Consider the following 17,540-nt stretch of genomic DNA (forward strand, 5'->3'; position numbering starts at 1 on the left):
TTATCCAATCATCATTTCCTCTCAACTCCATTTTTCCAAATAAAATGACTCAGAGACTGGAGTAAGTCAAGGTCACATAGAGATTTGGTGACAGAATTATACTAGAAGCCATACACAAGCTCCAAAGATCCCATCATGCGAGAAGTGCCAAAGTCCCACAGCCAGGGCCTCCTTGTACCATGATTAGCTCTGGACATCTCACCTTCAGCCGTCTTGCTCCAGGCCTCTGTTGTGTGTCCTGCTTGGCTGTTCAACCCAGGAAGCTGTCCCTTCCTGTCTGCATCCAGGGCTGCCTCCTTGGGACAGGCCCAGCTTGAGGCTGACCCTGGCTCCATTAAACCCCCATGTTCTACCCACCCCTAGTCCACCAGGGCCTTGGCCCACAGAGATCCCTTCTACTGTCTGGAATAACATTTTTGGGGAGCTCCCAGGTGACTTATTAGGAGCTATCACTGGGCTTTTCTGACAGAACAACAAGATTAATAGTCCTCTCTGGGAGCTGAGACTTTATGGTCTACGGGGCTTTTGTGCCTACTGAGCAATGATTGGTATCATCACTTGACAGATGAGGAAACAGGCTCAAAGGGACCACCCAGTCACACAGTCATCCAAGAACAGGTCTGATCTGAAAGCTCAGATTTGCCAATTCTCAGTCCAACTTCTGTGTCAACCAGTGACACAATGAGAAAAGGGATATAAACATTCTTGCTGTGATCCTAAAGTACTTGCGCTATTGACCGGTGGGGATCCTGTGAGTGGAGAAGAACCAGTGTCAGCAAGCAGAGGACCACTCCATCTCCCAGTCTTCACTCTTGCTCACTTGCTTGCTCTTTCGCGGTTGCCCAGTGCTCCTTCTCTTCTCTGGATCACCAAGCCTTACTGTCAATGCTGCCATTTTAAGATTAGGTGAACTGCAATGCATCACTCATTCCACATTGAATGAAGTGGACTTCAGGTTAGGTGTCTGATGGTGGCAAACTGACACAGTCCAGGTAGATAGCCAGTGGAAATATTAGTCAACATAGCCACTATGATCTGTGCTACTAAGGAGTTGGGAGACCTAGAGGAAGCAACAGAGCAGTCTTGCCTCATAGAAGACATCTTTCAAAATTACTAGGTTGACGAGGAGGGGTAAATAAAGTCATAGACAGGTGCAAAGGCAGGAGGTGTGAATGAAAGTTTGTTTGGGATGCAGTACAAAGGGAGACCCAGGGAATCTCAAAAGAAGAGGCTAAAGAGATCAGCAGGGGTAGGGAGAGGCTAAGGAATAAGGACTCAGCATGAGGACATAGGAGAACCAGATTCAGCCTTTAGACAGTGGACTAACGTAGTCATCTACATGTCTCAGAAAGATCAGAGCCACTGTAGCAAGGACAATGATTTAGAGTGAGAAAGGCTAGAGCCAGGGATACCAGCCAGGGTGGAAAGGGACAAAAAGGAGTAGTGTGTTAGTTACTTTTATGTCATTGCTGAGACAAAATACCCAACACCCAAAGTTAGAGGGGAAGGGATTTATTTAACTTACAGTTCACAGAGGTTTCAGCCCACAATCGGCTGGCTCCAAGGCAGGGTGGCAGAGGGGCAACAGTTCACGGCGGTGGAAGCATCAAAAGGAACAGGAGAGATGTTGATATTTTTTCATATGTTCATTTGCTATTTCTACTTCTTTGTCTGAGATAAGTCTGCTGGTCATTTGAGAGATGCAGATGAAAAGAATGCTGAGATTCCACTTCACCCCAGAAAGAATGGCTGCTATCATGAAATCAACCAATAAATGCTGGTGGGGCTGTGGTGAGAGAGGAACCCTGCTCCACTCCTGGTGGGAGTGTAGACTGGTGCAAGCACTGTGGAAATCAGTATGGAGATACCTCAAAGAACTAGGACTGGAAGTCCCATTTGACCCTGCTATTCCCCTGCTGGGGATCTTCCCCAAAGAATTAAAAGAATCATACCACAGTATATATGTGCACCCATGTTCATAGCAGCACAGTTTGTAATAGCTAAAACTTGGGAGCAGCCCAAATGCCCATCAACTGGAGACTGGATAAAGAAATGTAGGTTTTTAAAAATAAAATGGGGTACTACTCAGCCATAAAAATTGAGAAATTTTTTTAAAAATTGAGAAATTTTTTTAAAAATTGAGAAATCAGAGACATTTACACCTAAATGGATGCACATTGAGGCGATACTCTTAAGTGAAATAAATAGGACACACATGTGTAAATACCGAATAGTTTCTCTGGTGTGAGAAACTGAAAGTGTAAATAAGGACTAAAAGGTATAATAGATAATGTGAAATAGAAAGAAAGGGGCAAAGGGGAAGGAAGTGGGAGGGCTAGGGGAAAGGATAGAAGGGAATGGAATTAATATGAGAAAATGAAAAATGGAAACAAAGTCTTTGTAAATAGGGAGGACTGGAGGGGTTGAAGGGAGGGCAGGGGAAGGGGGGAAAAATAAGAACCAAGGGAGACTATGTAAAGGTGCAAATTTCCAATGATGAGTGTCATTATATTGTATGCCTAAAATGTACCAATAAAATTAATTTTTTAAAAAAGCAACAAGAGAGGCAGGAGGGGCGTCACAGAGGAGAAACAGTTCATGGTGCCCACAAGGTAGCAAAAGTAACAAGGGAGTTTAACAGTGTCTTTCTGCTCCTTTTATATTATTCAGACTACCAGGATGAGGGCGGTGCCAAACCAATCACTTACATGTAGTGGTTTAGTAATCACACACCCTTAGTCCTGGCATCACACACTCTAGATTCCCCCAAGTCAGAAAAAGCCCCAACTACAGCTTCATGAGGCTTTGGGGGGACGTCAAGACACAAGCCATAACAAGTGGTAATGGTAATGATGATAGAAGACTCAGCCCTGATGGAGTGTTAACTTGTACTAAGCACCGTGCGCTGGTGGTCACTCACTTCATTTCATTTAATCTGAGCAGTAATTTTTATTACCCTTGGTTAATAGATGAGAAGGCTCAGAGGACCAGGCCTGCCTTGGTTCCTGCTCTGGGCCAATAGCCAGTGTTAGGAGCCCAATCAATCTCCAAATCCCATGCCTCCTGACTATCAAGTGAGATGTGCAGTGGAACAGTGGGTGTGGAAGGTCAGGGTAATTAGAGAGAGTAGACATCTTTAAGATGTTTGGTTGTGGAGAGAAGTGTCTCAGTGCCATCAGGCTATTATAGAAAAATACTTTAAACTGATTCATTTATAAATAATAGAAGCTTATTGCTCACAGACTTGGGAAGTCCAAGGTCAAGGCACCAGCAGATTCAGTGTCTGATGCAGGCTCATTCTCTACTTCAAAGACAGCATTTTCTAGCTGTGTCTTCGTGGGGTGGAAAGGCCAAACAAGCTCCTTGGGACATCTTTGTAAGGCCACTAAGTTCATTCATAAAGTCTCTGTCCTCAGGACCTAATCACTTATCAAAGGCCCCACCTCCTAACACCATCACATTGGAGGTTAGGTTTCAGTATATGAATGGTGATGAGGGGGGGGTCACAAACATTCAGACCATGGCAAGGGGTCTGGGAGACTTTTCTATATTTTTAAGTGGAACTACTTGAGCATATTTCCTGCCATTTGTTGGTGGAGCCAGGTAGTAGAGGGCAAGAGAATAAAGGAATAGGAGAGGAAGAAGATGGTTAACAGCAGAGAAGAGCTTCTGAATCCAGGGCCTGGGCTCCCGGAGCACTGAGTGGGAAGAAGGGAGTGAAATGGAGGGAGGTAAAGGTGAGTTTGCAGATCTGGTATTGTAGGTTGTAGAGCAAGTCTCACTTAAAACCTGAGTGAATGCTGGGAGAACTTGGGGAAGAAGCAGAGATTGTAGGCACTTTTGTTCACCCTCCAGTAGGTGGGGCAAGAGAGTGGATATGGCTCAGATAGGAGCGCCAGACTGATTTAGTTTCAACCCTGGGGCATGAAGAATCTGTTTCCTTTTCTGTAAAAAAGGGGTTTGTTCACCAAGTCTTTCTTTCTTTTTCACTTTCTTTCTTTAATTAAGGATTAAGTTGCTAAAGTAATTTCTAAAAGAAAATAGTCATTATTTACTATGTCTAAGATATTTGGAAAGGAAGGGGCAAGAATGTGTTTCATGATAGTAGACCTTAATTTGGAGATTTTTGATTATTTAACTCTCACCTTAAAGTTGTGAAGTATTTTGTTTTGAAAAGGTAAAGAGAGTGGTTGCCTTCTGAAAAATTACTGTAAGTTTTTTTCCCATGTAAAAGGATGATTTTAGTTTGATTTAAATAAAACCAGTCAAGGAAACTTCAAATTTGAAGAAGTCTAGCTTCCTGTGAAATGTGAGAGGAGGAAGTCAGCACTCATTTCAGAAATCTGACTATAAGAGTAGATTCAGTCCTAAATGAGGTAATATTTGGGATCAGTTTCATTTTAAAACCATTACTATGTGCCCAGCCATGTTCAGGGCACCAGGGATAACAGGATTTCACTTTTCCTAGACTTCATGTGCCAGGGCTATGCCAGACAATCAACAATGCAAAAATAGATTATATAAGAAAGACTGTGAAAGAAGTCAATTTGTAGTAGGGTTTCAAGAAATCATCCTAAGTGTCTTTTCCATGTGTGCACAAAGGAGGTGATCTCTGAAAAGTGGTGCTGCCACATCTAGATGAATTACTCTGTTGAGCCATGGCAGGATGGGGAAAGTTGTCCCATGTCAAAGTAAAGAGCTGTCCACTCCGGTTCAAACCCTTTCTGTGCAAGATTAAACTGCCCATCAGCCAAAGCCCTTCTTGCAGGAATTGTGGAGTCATCATAGCCTATGGTAGCCCCAGCCTGACCGAGTAGAATGAATTATTAAACTTGGAAGTAGATATTGAGAGTTTACAGCAAATGGCAACATTTTGGAATAAATCACTGTAATGTGTATTCTCCTACCTGCCACCCTAACTGGCCCTTATTTTGCAGGTCAGTTACTTTTCTTGGAAGCAGTATAGCCAAGGGGAGGGAAAAATATCTCTGGGATTTTAGCTTGGAGGAGAAAGAGCTAAGTATCCTCAGGACCAACCCTGTGACATCCCCAGGGAACTTTGCTCCACCTCACCCGATAGCCTGCTGGAGTGGAGGTCAAGACCACCCAGGTCTGAGGCCCATATCCTGCTTCACTATGCAGAGAGGGCCATGTGGGAAACTGATGTCACCCCTACTGGGGGAAGGGAGCTGGGCCTGGTCACTGTGGGAAAATGATCCCTCACACCATGCCAAGCCCAGCTGGGCCCCACCCTAATAAAGGCCCCATAAACAAAGGTGTCATAAATAAAGTGGAGGAGAGTGTGTGTGGCTGCCAAAGCACTCATGCAAGTGGCTGCCAGAATAGTTCAGCTCCTGTGTATGTGAGTCCCTGCCTCCCAGCATACACCTTTCACGTTCCTGCTGCATCTCTGAAGGTGCAACTTTCTCCAAATGACCAGGAACAACCAGCTCAGTCTCTAGAACATCATGAAGCAACATCTTCACCTCCAGGCCACCATCAAGCTTAGCATTCAAATTTACCCAATGTGACTTCCAAACCTCCAAACCTACAGCTTACCATCGCACCAGAATCCACTGCAGATTTGGAAACCTCTCCAATTCACCATGAGGCTACAGCTCAACCCTCACTTCCAACGAATGATGTGGAACCTTCTGTTTCTAGGATGAAGTCCCAACCCTGCCTCCAGAGACGACTGAAGACACTGAGCTCTTACAAATTCAACAGGAAGCATCAGTTCAATCTTCAGAACCTGTTCAAACAAGCAACCCTCTCCAACCCAGCAGGAGACCACAGTTGGGAATTGAGAGACTTCTGAGGAAGTTGAACCTTCTCCAACCCATCAAGAGACTAACAGTGAAAATCTGTAAAACACAGAGGAGGAGACTGAAACTTCTTCTACCCAGAAGGAGCCTGCAACTCAGACTCCTGTAGAAAAGCCTCCTGAGCTCCCTAATAAAGTTGTAGCTCATCCTCCGGAGCATCATGAGTTAACAGTTTCTCCTCTAGTTCATGATCATCAGGCTCACCCTCCACTGAACAATGTCACTGTTGAGCCTCTTGAGTTAGCTAATGAGGGTGAAATCAGCCCAATGGGAGGCCCAAGTTCAGTCCTCAGTGAGCCCTGAGCAATTTGAACTTTTGAAAGACAAGCAAGAAGTTACAACTCACCAACCAAACTCTCCTGAAAGGATGAACATCCTCAAGTTGATCAAGGGGTCCCTATTCAGCCTGAAAATGTTCCTGAGGAAAATCTTCCAAGCTAGCAGGAGAGTTCAGCTTTTCCCCAAAACCCACTTCCAATGTTGTACTTCCACTAATACAGTAGAAGCGCCTAGCTCAGCCTCCAGGACCCTCTGTGAAGGCTAATGTTTATTTTCCAATGACAGAAAACATTTTTACCTCTAGATCCAGGAATATTCAGAAATCAGCATTCAATGTTGCCTAAAACCAGAGTTAAAGATGTGGATCTGGAGCTCACCACAATCCCAGAGCCCACTGTGGAAGTTGAAACTTTTCCAGTATAATAGGAAGGCCCTGATCAGGCTACATTTCTACTAAGTGAGTTGAGTTTTCTCCAATCCAGTCTGATCCCCCTTTTCAGGCTCCAGAATTCCCTGAAAAGGCTGAATCTTTCCCAGCCCAGAAAAAGGTCAGCTTAGGCTCTAGATCAATCAAAAGAGGTAGATACTTCTCCAACTCAGCAGAAGGCCCCAAGTCTTCCTCAAGAGCCACCTGCAAAGGTTACACCTTCTCAGGACTCCCAGGAAGCCCCACTTATACCTTCAGAGTCTCCTAAGTAGAGAGAACCTTCCCCTGCCTCAACAGGTGCTCCCAGCCCCACCTTCAGAACCATGTGAGAAGGTAGAACCATTTCTAGTTTCCCAGAAGCCTGTAGCTCCACCTCTAGAGCTACCTAACAAGATGGAACCTTCTCTAGCTCAGCAGATGACCCATCTCAGCCTGCAGAATTCACTGAGTATGTGGAACCATCTCTAGTGCTCCAGCCAACCCCAGCTGAGGAAGGAGAACTTTCTCCAATCCTGGTGGTCCTATTGAAGCTTCCAATGCCACTAATGAGACTGTGGTTCAACCACTAGCATATTATGAGATGACAGTTCCAACACCAGGTCAGGATCAACCTCAGTGTACAACATTGCTCAGCTCATTTCAACTTTTGGACCTAGAATTCACCATGTCTCCAGAACCTACTATAGAGGTTGAAGACCCCAACCTGGACACCAGAGATTGTTGTAGCTCAGCTCCCAATATGTCAGGAGGTAACAGTTCCAACATGAGGTCAAGATCAAGCTCAGTAGCCATCATCACCCAGTGTCACATTTCAGTCTTATCAATTAGAACTGATCATCATTCCAGAACCCACTACAGAGGCCAAATTTTCTACAGTCCTGAAGAAGACTATGCCTCTTCTTTCAAAGTATCCTGAGGTGATTCTTCAACATCCACAGCAGGTGCAGGCTCAGCATTCAAATGTGACTAAAGTCACAGTTCAACCAACATTTGGATCTAGAATTTACCTGAAGTCCAAGTCCAACATAGGGGCTGAACCTTCTCCAACCACATAGGAGACTCTGCTTCACCCTTCCAAGTTGTATAAGGTGGATGTAGCACCGCCTCCAATATATTATGAGATGACAGTTGTCCACTTATGAGCGATACCAATAATGTTTGATGTGTCTTTGCCCCCTGAAGACATCAGTGCAGTCCCTAGGCAGAGACCAGGCTCCTTACTGATATTTCTTGAGTGCGAGACCTGTGCTAACGTGATAGGAGTTAAAAAGAGGCAAAGGGTGTAAACAGGTGTCAACCAACTTGCACAATTCCCTGTTCCTCGCTCCTAGATCATGGGCAAGTCCATAAACTCACTGTCCACTGCCTCCCTCCCCCTTCTTGGAGAGTAAAGAAGTCCAAAAGGTCTCCAGAAGGAGCCCACATATGTCAGAAATATTTATAAGTTTGAAACAGAAAATAACCTAGTCCTCAGCCCAGGCAGAGGCCAGCTGCTGCACTCTGCCCTGACACCACTCTGCCCTGGAAGTGCTAGGAATGGTGACGTCTGTCTGTCTCTCTCTGTCTCACCTCCCCTGCTCCTCACCCCCTACTGGGGCGTGAGGCTTTGACAGATACAAGAGGCTGGAAAAGGAAAGTGCCAAGGAAGAAAGGGAAGTTATAAAGATGTCTCTAGAGAACCTGGGCTGTCTTCTTGTCCATGGGCAGCAGGCCCACAAAGCTCTGGGGAGGGGAGTCCAGGTTCAGTGTCCAGTGCTGAGGCCTCAGTGGTCATTACCTTCCTGACTATCACCAGGAGGCAGTGTGGCCTGAAAGGAAGGTCTTTCACTTTGAGGGCCAAACACACCTGAGTTGGAATCTCAACTCTACCAGTAACCAGCTGTGTGTCCTTGGGCAAGGGACTCCACTTCTCTGCCTTTGTTTCCACTTTATGAATGGGGGTGATGGTATCAACAGTGCTGGCCTGAGTGAAGGTTTAGTGAGATGCTCTTTATAGAGTTCTTTGCAAACTGTGAAGTGCTGTGGTGTGGTCTCCACTGCAGCCACAAAAAGCCCTCCCCTAGATGCCTCTCCCTCTGAGTGTTTTCATCTTGGAAAGGCTGACATTCTTCTGCACTGTTTTTCTGTGGTCCTGTAACAGCTTACCCTGGCTCATCCCATTCATCTCTGTCCAGGGTCTCAGAGGAGGAAGAAACACCAGAACCATATGCTCCTTGGAGGGACCCAGAGGAGTGGCTAAGGAGCTGGTTACATGAAACTTCTCACCAGAACTTGTTAGATGAACTCAGAGATGAGCCTGATCACATCCAGGTTCCTCCTGGAGGGATCAGGAAACACTTGGGCAGGCAGGAGGTAGGATTTGAGAGGTCCTTAAAGGATGAATCTAGGTAAACAAAGGCTGGGAGGGCACATATTACAGGCACTGAGACTGAGTGCCTAGTACACAGGTTGGGGCAGACCAGGCAGTTAGGCCTGGTAGGGAGGTTATAGGCATATGGTGATGAGTATCAAATATTAGGCTAAGGAATAGACTTTGTTCTATGAGAAGGTCTGGGGACAGTAAGACTTGGGTTTGGAAGGATGGCTGGTAGATGTGGAGGATGACTTAGAATGGGAGACTGGAATCATGGAAAAGTAGGGAGGCTGTGCAAGCACCCAGAGGAGTGGGCTGTGCATTAAGGGTTGGGGCAGGAGGAAACAGAATAATGTGAAAACAGAGTTGCCACATAGATGGGGGTGGGAGGACAATGGTCGGGACAGGCTTGACTTTGAGGAGACTAGGGTTTCAGAGCAGAGATCTGGGAGGTGGCAGGTTTCCTGGTAAGCAATGAGCTCTTAGCTGAGCCTGTTGTGTCTGGGGTTCCCCAGGACACAGGAGCACAGGAAGAGTTTGGGCTGGGACAGAGTTCTAGGGGTCACCATCTGCAGTTCAAGCCCTTCCCGTTGTGGGAGGGAAACATGAGATTTGACAAGGAAAGTGACATGTCAAGGTCACCCAGATGGTCATCAATAGGACAGGCCTGGAACCCAGCCAAATACACTAGCTTATCACTCAGCCATCTTTGACTCCAGGTCTTAAGGACTAGTGGCTGATGACTGAGTGATCAACTCCACCTCTAAGACGATTAGGGCCATGGTTAGGATTTGGACCTTGGAGCCAGATGGCTAAGTTCAGATCCTGGTGTGCCTCTTTATAATTTGGGGCAAGTGTCTTAGCCTCTTTGTGCCTCAGCTTACTCATCTGTTAATTGGGGATTATAATGGGTTGTTAGGAATATTAACTAATATTAACTAAGTCAATTTACTAACTTAAATAAAGTACTTAGAACAGTGCCCAACACAGTGAATGTTAGTTGTAATTATCACATACATTTTATAGTCAAGAAAACTAAGACTTAGAAAAAGCGCCCAGTGCCACACAGCTAGCTGGTGTCAAAGCTTAGACCTAAGCTGTTCCAAAGGCAGAGTTGGTTTGTGGTGCCCAACTGCCTCCCCTTGCAGGCTATTTCTAGAAGATGGTTGACGTCTTTAACTCAAGGGACTGAAGTCTCCATCCAAAGGACCCTACAGCCCTCTAGCATCCCAGCCTGGGCCCAGCCTGATTCTGGCATCACCAGCAAGCCTGTTTGCTGGAGAGATGTGGCCCCTGCCCTTGCCAAAGTAAGGATGCTCTGTTTGGGAGACCCAAGGCCAAGTCTATTCCCTCTCCTACGGATACACATGAGTTTGACCTAGAGGACCAAAAAAAGGCCAGCATTTTAATTGGGCTGGCACCACTCAGATAGTAAGAGAACTTTAGGCGTGAGTGCCAGGACAGAGGGCAAGAGTGGACCTGGGGAGAATGTATGAAATGAAGGGGCATGTGTGTTTGGAGTGTAATGAGAGAAGGGAATCAGGACAAATGCAAGCTGATGATGTTCCGAATAAGCAGTGCTGATGGAAAACCAGGTGGCTGTCCCAGCCCTCCTGGGCAAGTTAGAGCAGAGGCAAACTGGGGTGCTCTGCCCGGCCCAGACTCGTCCCTGATGCCAGACACATCCTCCTGTCCATGCAGTTCCATCAGACCCCCAGCAAGGACTAGCCTGATGAGCAGCAGTGGCAGCTTGTTCTGCTCCCTGCCTTCCATCCACAGGCTCACAATGCCACCAGGGAGGATGTGACTCATCTTCCTAGATGAAGCAGGTGGCATGCTTCCCAGCAGCTGTCAGAAATGAACCCTAGGCAGCGGAGGTTGTGGGTTTCTAGAGGTCACCTGCTTGCTTTCCAGAGTACTTTCCTCAAGAGAAGAAAGCAATTGCAGTATTGGGTGAATCCCTACCAACCACCCACAGGCACCATGCAATGCCAAACTCTTCACTAGTCCAGTCTCCAGATGGCAAGACAGAGGTGTAAAGAACTGAGGTGCACATGGGCCCGGAGGCTTCATTTAAGAAGATGGAAAGGGTCTGGAGGTGGATGGTGGTGATCCCTGCACAACACTGTGAATGGGTTCAATGCCTTTGACCTGTATGTTTAGAATGGGTAAGATGGTACATTTTAGGGTTATGTGTGCTTTTCCACAATAGAAGAATATTGCCAACTAAGAATTAAGTAACACAGCTACCAAGTGAAGAAGCCAAGGACCTCACTTGAGCGGTCCTGTCCAAGCCTCGATCTTAACCACCCCCCCATATAGTCTTCCTTGCAAGTGAGGACAGTGACCTGGCAGAAGATGCATATGGACAGAAGGACAGGTACCACTCAGTGTCAAGCTGAGAAAGATGGTTTATGGGAGAGGGGGAGCTGAGCAGGGTTTTGAGTGGAGGAGCATGGACAGATGTACAGGTTAGGAAGCCCCCTCTGGCCTCTAGGAAGATGGAGGAGAGGCTGAATTGGAGCTAGGTAGAAATGTGGGCAGGTGTGCAGGCAATGAGGGAGGAGCACTTGATGGCTGCTTTTGCTGTCTACTTCTGGCCCATCTTCATCAGCTGCCACAGACAATGGTCTTGACCCAAGAGAAAGCCAGGGTGCAAACCTCCTCTCGGCCTCCAGAGGGCAGTGCTGCAAAGTCTTCAAGGAGCTAGGTCCTTGCAGCAAACTATCCCCAGACTGCCAGATGCCTGCTTCCACCCTGCTTGCACCCTCTCCTGCACTCCCCACGTCCCAGCTTTTGCTGCACCCTGAGCATTAATGTCCTCTCACCAAGGACACAAATTATTGAGAACTGTAACCTTACACTTGACACTATGGAAGAAATGGTGCATGCATTAGTTCATGGGATCCTTCTAAGACACGGGCAAAGAAGAATGATACCCTTCCCCAGGGTCCTGAGGACCATCTCATCATAAGGAAACTGAGGACCAGGCAAGGGCAGGACTTGACCAACACCAGCGCATGGTTGACAGGCCAGCCGGTGCCAGCTGGAGCGTGTGGGAAGACACAGCCCAGCAGCACCTGCCATGTTACAGCTGTTAATGGTGACCACCAGCCTGCCTGCTGATCCCGCATTTTGCCCTTGGGCTCCGTTCCACCTTAGGGGCCCTTTCAGTGATTTATTTCCATGAGGTGTCAGTCAGGTCAGGCTAACCTGACAGGCACCTTGTATGATTTACCTCCTCCTCATCCTCTGCTTCCAAAATTACAAGTCATCACCATCATCATCCCTGCCATATTAATAATAACGTGTGTCTCTCAACTCTCAGAATTCAGCAAGCACTAATTTATCCATCAGCTCATCTGAGCCTTGACAGCTCTGGAGAGGCATTTCACAGACAAGGGCATGGAGGATCAGAGAGGACCAGTGATTAGCCCTAAGTCACTCAGCAAGGGCTCAGAGGAACTTTGTCTTCTTAGAGAGAAGCTGTGCTCTTACCAAGGAGAAGATGGGGTTACCACAGTCCTTCTAGGAGGTTTCTTGTCCTCTTATTTCACATAGGAGGACACTGAGCCTCAGAAAGCTGCTCACTGGGTGGGAAATGAACTGTCTGGTGCCTCAGCTCATGCTGTTTCTGGGCACAGGGCTGCCACTTCCAGGGAGGATGCAGAGTTTGGAACAGAGATTAGAGGCAGTTGGACCCAGGGGTTGGGAGAAACTTACTGCTAGGGCAAAAAAAGCCCAGAGAAACAGGCAGCTTCCCAAAGGCATGGAGGTGGGGGAACATGCAGACAGGTTTAGGCTGCCACAGACAGCTCCTCATGGGGTGTACAGGGCAGAAGAGCCAGTGCTGCACTGAGCCAAAGGGGTGGGGAGGCTCCAGCTGGACCCTCCAGGGCCCCACCCCACCTGCAGACCCAGCTTCTCTTCACATGGTTGGGAAATGAGCTGCCTGGGAATGAAGGAGTAGGGCCAACAAAGGGGAAGCCCCAAACACTTGGAAGGACAGACCTGGTTTCTCCTCAGCTAGCCAAGGAAAGAAGGCCAGGGAAAGAGGTTCGGTGACTCCCTCCTGACATCACGCTCTCCAGGCACTGGCGGGCTGATTTGGAGACGGGAAGAATTGAATTAAGTGAGCTCCATATCCCTCCCACTCTGACCTTCTGAGTACCACTCATTCACCCTCCCTGTCCCTGGCTCACATCCCAGGCCCTACTATACATATACTCGACACCCAGCCCTGGGCAAGTGGCCTTTCTGAGTGGGTGTGGGCTTCTAGGCAACAAAAGTATGACTTTGCTTTCCTTGGGCAGACCTATGGAGTCAGGCATGGGAGCTGTCTGCAGAGCAGGGAGCATGAACCCAAGGCCACATGTGAGGCTGGGGTGACCCAGACGCTGACCGAGGCCTCACGTGACTGCCTGGCTGGCCCAGTGCTCATTTATAGATATCCGCTCCCTGGCTGGAAGGCCATAGAGAAGTGGGAGTGAAGGTGCTGAGGCAGCAGTTTGATGTCTTTTTTAGGAAGGCATCTCTGACCACTCTTCCCCTTCTCACACCTGCCCTCTCATCTTCTGAGCCATTTCACAGTAACCGTTTGGACCATCCTGGAGGTAGGTGGTTTGACATCATGGTCTCCAAGTTACAAATAGGAATTTGCCCAATATTCCCCAGTAGGATTGTGACAGAGCTGGGACAGAATTAAGCTCTCGAATCTGGAGCCCAGCATCCTTCCCTTGTACTCAAAGCAGGTTGTCTAGGATGAAGAATCTCTGTTTTGCCTGCTTTACAAAAGGCACATCCCTAAGTGACTTAGAGAGAGGAAGGCCTTATGTTCTGCTAACAGCCCAGGGTTTTACAACAGCATCGGGCTTAGCATGAGACACTGTGTGCAAACACCATGGATTCCTGGAAGCTGCAGAATTCTGCAAGCCAGGCCAGGCCTTGCCAGCAGTATGAGGCTAAAAAAGGCATCAGGTTTTACAAACTGTGGGAATCTGCACATGGTATTAGAATCCACACATAGGATGAGGCTCTGTAAAATGCATAGAGCACAGCAAACAGCACACATTGGCAAGTGACAAATCCAAAACACAAACCAGTGTGATCAGACCTCAAGCCTGGGCCACCCACAATGGGGCCTTATGTGGGACTAGTCCAGAAGATAATCTGAGGGTCTGATGGCCTAAGAACCAGAGGGTCCTAGGTACTTGACCCTTGTCCAGTTCCACAGCTCTGAGTTCAATAATATTCTGGCCCCAGGACACACACCTACCATTCCATGTATAGGATTTCTTCAGCCCCTGGGGCAAGGATGGGGGCAATGGAGCATCCAGAAGTCTATAGGAATTCTCTCTCTCTATTGTACACTTGCAATTTAGTCTTGGAAGGTTCTACCTCTAAGAATCTCTAGATGTGCAGACTTTAAGGACTTAGAGAGAACTAATTTGGTTTCTCCGGCCAAGGGGGTGAGGTGGCTCCAGCTGGACCCTCCATGGCCCCACCCCACCTGCAGACCCCACTTCTCTTCACACAGTTGGGAAATGAGCTGTCAATCCAAGCTCATTTTTTACCTCTCTCGGTGGTCATGCATTCATATTTCTAATTTCTCAAAGACTTATTCATTCATGCAACATTCAGCATTCTATAATTGATAATGCAAAATAGGAAGAAAAGGGTCCAAAGGGGTAGGGGTAGTGGGAGGGGTAGGGGAAAGGAAAGAAGGGAAAGGAAAAATTATGAGAAATGGAAAAAATGGAAACCAAGTCTTTGTAAATAGGGAAGGGTGGAGGGGGTGAAGGGAGGGCTGGGAATGGGGAAAAATAAGAACCAAGATGCATCATGTAAAGGTCCAAGTTCCCAATGAGAAATGTAAATGTGTTGTATACCTACAATGTACCAATAGAAGAACTTAAGAAGAAAAAAACATTCAGCATTCTATTGAGTGCCCTCCGAGTGCCAGGTACGTCACACATTCCACACTTCCTACTCGAAGCCTCATTCAGCTACAAGGAGCCAAGTGGGACTGAGGATGTTTCTCTGTCATTGCAGTGAAAGCTAGATTCCAAACCCACATCCCCATTCCATGCAAAGATCCTATTTCTGATCAGGTTCATTTCTGCATCTTGGTCTTGGGGAAACCGAGAGATCTTTTCCTGAGAACATAGCTTGAACAAAGGAAAACGCCTAGTCCTAGCATCAGAGATCCAAGACCTGGGCCCATCACCAGCTAGCTGCGTGATCTCGGGCACCTAACTTAGACTCAGTACCTCTTCTGTAAAATGGGGCTACATCTAACCTCTGGGGTGATGGTAGGGCCCAAGGGAGCCTCAGTGCGGAAGGGCTGCCAAGCTGAGGAGGAAGAAGAGGTTTGTTTTCTCTCCTGCCTGCCTCTGAGCCCAGCCTCTGCTGCTCCCTTCCCTTCCACTAGTTCACGCTCTCTGGGCACAGCTTCTTTACCTCACTGAACTTTCACCACAGCCCTTCAAGAGAACATTGTTGCTCCTTCTTCCTAAGTGAGGGATCTGATGATAGGCAGGTGAAGGGACTTACCTATAGCCCCAGAACTGGTCTGACTGGCTGCAAGGCCTCCATCCTCTGTCCTTAGTCCAGAAATACCTGAGAATTTCACATTTGCCCTCTACTCCCCTCCCTCCCTCCCTCTCCCTGTTCCTCCCTCCCTTGTTTCCCTTCCTTTCTCACTCTCTTCCCTCCCTCCCTCTCTTACTCATCTAAATGGGCATGAATGATGGAGCATCTGGCATGAGTCTCCCAGATGAGCTATCATTGTACCAGGTGTGACCACATTGTCTCCAGGTGGACAACGATTCCTTAGTCCGGAACCTTGGAGATGGGAGAGGTCTCAGTGAGAGGTGCTAAGGGCTTGAGGAGACAGGAGTGCAGTGAAAGACGATAATAGCTCAGGGGGCTCATGGAGGGCCATGGAAGTTCTACAGGAGGAAAGGGCTTGGTAGGAGAAGGGGCTCACATGCAAAGTGGAGTGCAATAAAGAGATTAGGAGGTCAAGGCTAAATGGCTCTGGACTCAAGGAGACCCATTGACATCCACCTTTCCACTGCTAACTCAGAAGGAAAAATGGCTAAGAAAAGCCCCAGTTCCAGTGACTGGGAGGAGCAGGCTGTCTAAGCCTCAGAGAGGCAGGACACGGCCTCCTCCCAGCAGGAGGGTGGACCTAAACAAACCCAGCTTCCTACACCATGCTGGCCGCTGGCCGCAGACTGTCCCAGCCAGAGCAGAGAGAGGGGAAGGAGCAAGTGGCCCAGGGAATCGGGCACTTAGAGAGGGCCTAGTTTGACCAGGACCCCCTAACCCTGCCTGGAGAGGTGGTGGCTGCTGTCCATTGTGGCCTGGGAGACGCCACCGAGGCTCACCGCAATCGCCTGCAGGATCTCCCCATCAGGCTCACTTCCTCCCCTGCTCAGCTCCAGGTCCTGAGATTGAATTAGCGGCTGGAACTCACTGCACTCCACCATCATGGGACCCAGAATGGGTAAGTCTGGAGGAAGTAAGGAAAGGCACTGGGAGAGGGACTGGAGGCTTGGTTTCCAGTGAAGAGCAAGGCTATAGAGCCAAAATGGATATACCGAAGGTGGGAAGGGAGCATACAGCTCTCAGCACAGAACCAAGCACCTGCCCAGAGCACTGTGAATGAGGGAATGACCAAGGAGTAGGAGAAGACCATTTTACTCAGCTGGAGGCAGGGAACCCAGGCAAACCACCCTGATGAGACACAGACAGACCAGAAGACAACAGAAATACAGGCCCGATCCCCTTGTCAAGCCTCGTCGCCCTACGAAGGAGACAAAGGTAGAGACAGAAGCATCAAAGAAAGAGCCAAAGAGAGGGAGATGGAACATGTGCAGAGATGGGCAGAAAGACAGGAGTCAGACCAACAGGTCTTGGCAGGAGCTATAGGGACTAGAAGGAGAGCAGCCTTGGAGAGAATGTGGCAACAGAGATGAGGAAGATATGGAGAAGCAGGAGGTAGTGAGAGTGAGAAAAGGAAAACACAGAACACACAGGGACAGACGCTGTAGAGTGACAGACAGACAGACATGCAAACAGAGATCCAGCAAGATCCTTGCAAAAGAGAGGGATTGGGGGATGGGGAGGAGTGGAGGGGAAATAGCTGGAGACCTCTAAGAACCAACCTTGCTGGATGGCAAGGAAGCACCTGGGGTGGGGTGGAGCAGGTGAGCAGTGTTTCTGGGAGTCAGTGCCAGAGCCAGTGTATCTTAGGCAGGCAGAGGGTGGTGGAGGAAACAAAGGATCTTCAGACTGGGCACCCCCAGTGCTGCCTACAGTGATCCCCTGGGGCCTCCCTCCAGGCTGCCTGTCTTTCCATCATCCCCGAACTGTGTGGGCCTCACGCCCACAGAGGCAAGGCTGGGCCTGCTCCCAGAGGCCTGGCAGTGATGGCTTCTCAGGCCAAGGGACTGCAGGTGGATGCAGATGGGGCAGGAGACAGAGCTTGGAGCCTGGGGACAGACTAGGATCACTCACAGAGAGAGATCAGCTGTCCCCACCAGGGCCAGACACCAGATAGGAGTGAGGGCCAGATGTGGCTCCTACAGAACCCCACCATCAACTGACCACATGCCCTTGGGCAACAGGTAGCTTCCCTGTCTGTGTAGGA

The 17,540-nt window shown here is 48.3% G+C and overlaps 1 protein-coding gene across 2 annotated transcripts in view; it reads left to right on the top strand.

The window, feature by feature from the left end:
- Slco2b1 (solute carrier organic anion transporter family member 2B1) overlaps positions 1–17,540 on the top strand; it is a 185,505-nt gene that overhangs the window by 120,715 nt on the left and 47,250 nt on the right. The window contains exon 1 of one of the 2 annotated variants that reach the window (XM_087211937.1): positions 16,077–16,394. The exons of the other annotated variant lie outside the window; for it this stretch is intronic. Coding sequence (XP_087068063.1) covers positions 16,379–16,394 — 16 coding nt within the window. The 5' untranslated portion in view covers positions 16,077–16,378. Of the gene's footprint in view, positions 1–16,076; positions 16,395–17,540 lie in introns of those variants that run through there. 2 annotated transcript variants of the gene reach the window in all.

This window comes from Heterocephalus glaber, unplaced genomic scaffold (assembly GCF_053883595.1).
Source record: "Heterocephalus glaber isolate CG9 unplaced genomic scaffold, H.glaber_assembly_v1.0 deba00001428, whole genome shotgun sequence".
NCBI lineage: Eukaryota > Metazoa > Chordata > Mammalia > Rodentia > Bathyergidae > Heterocephalus > Heterocephalus glaber.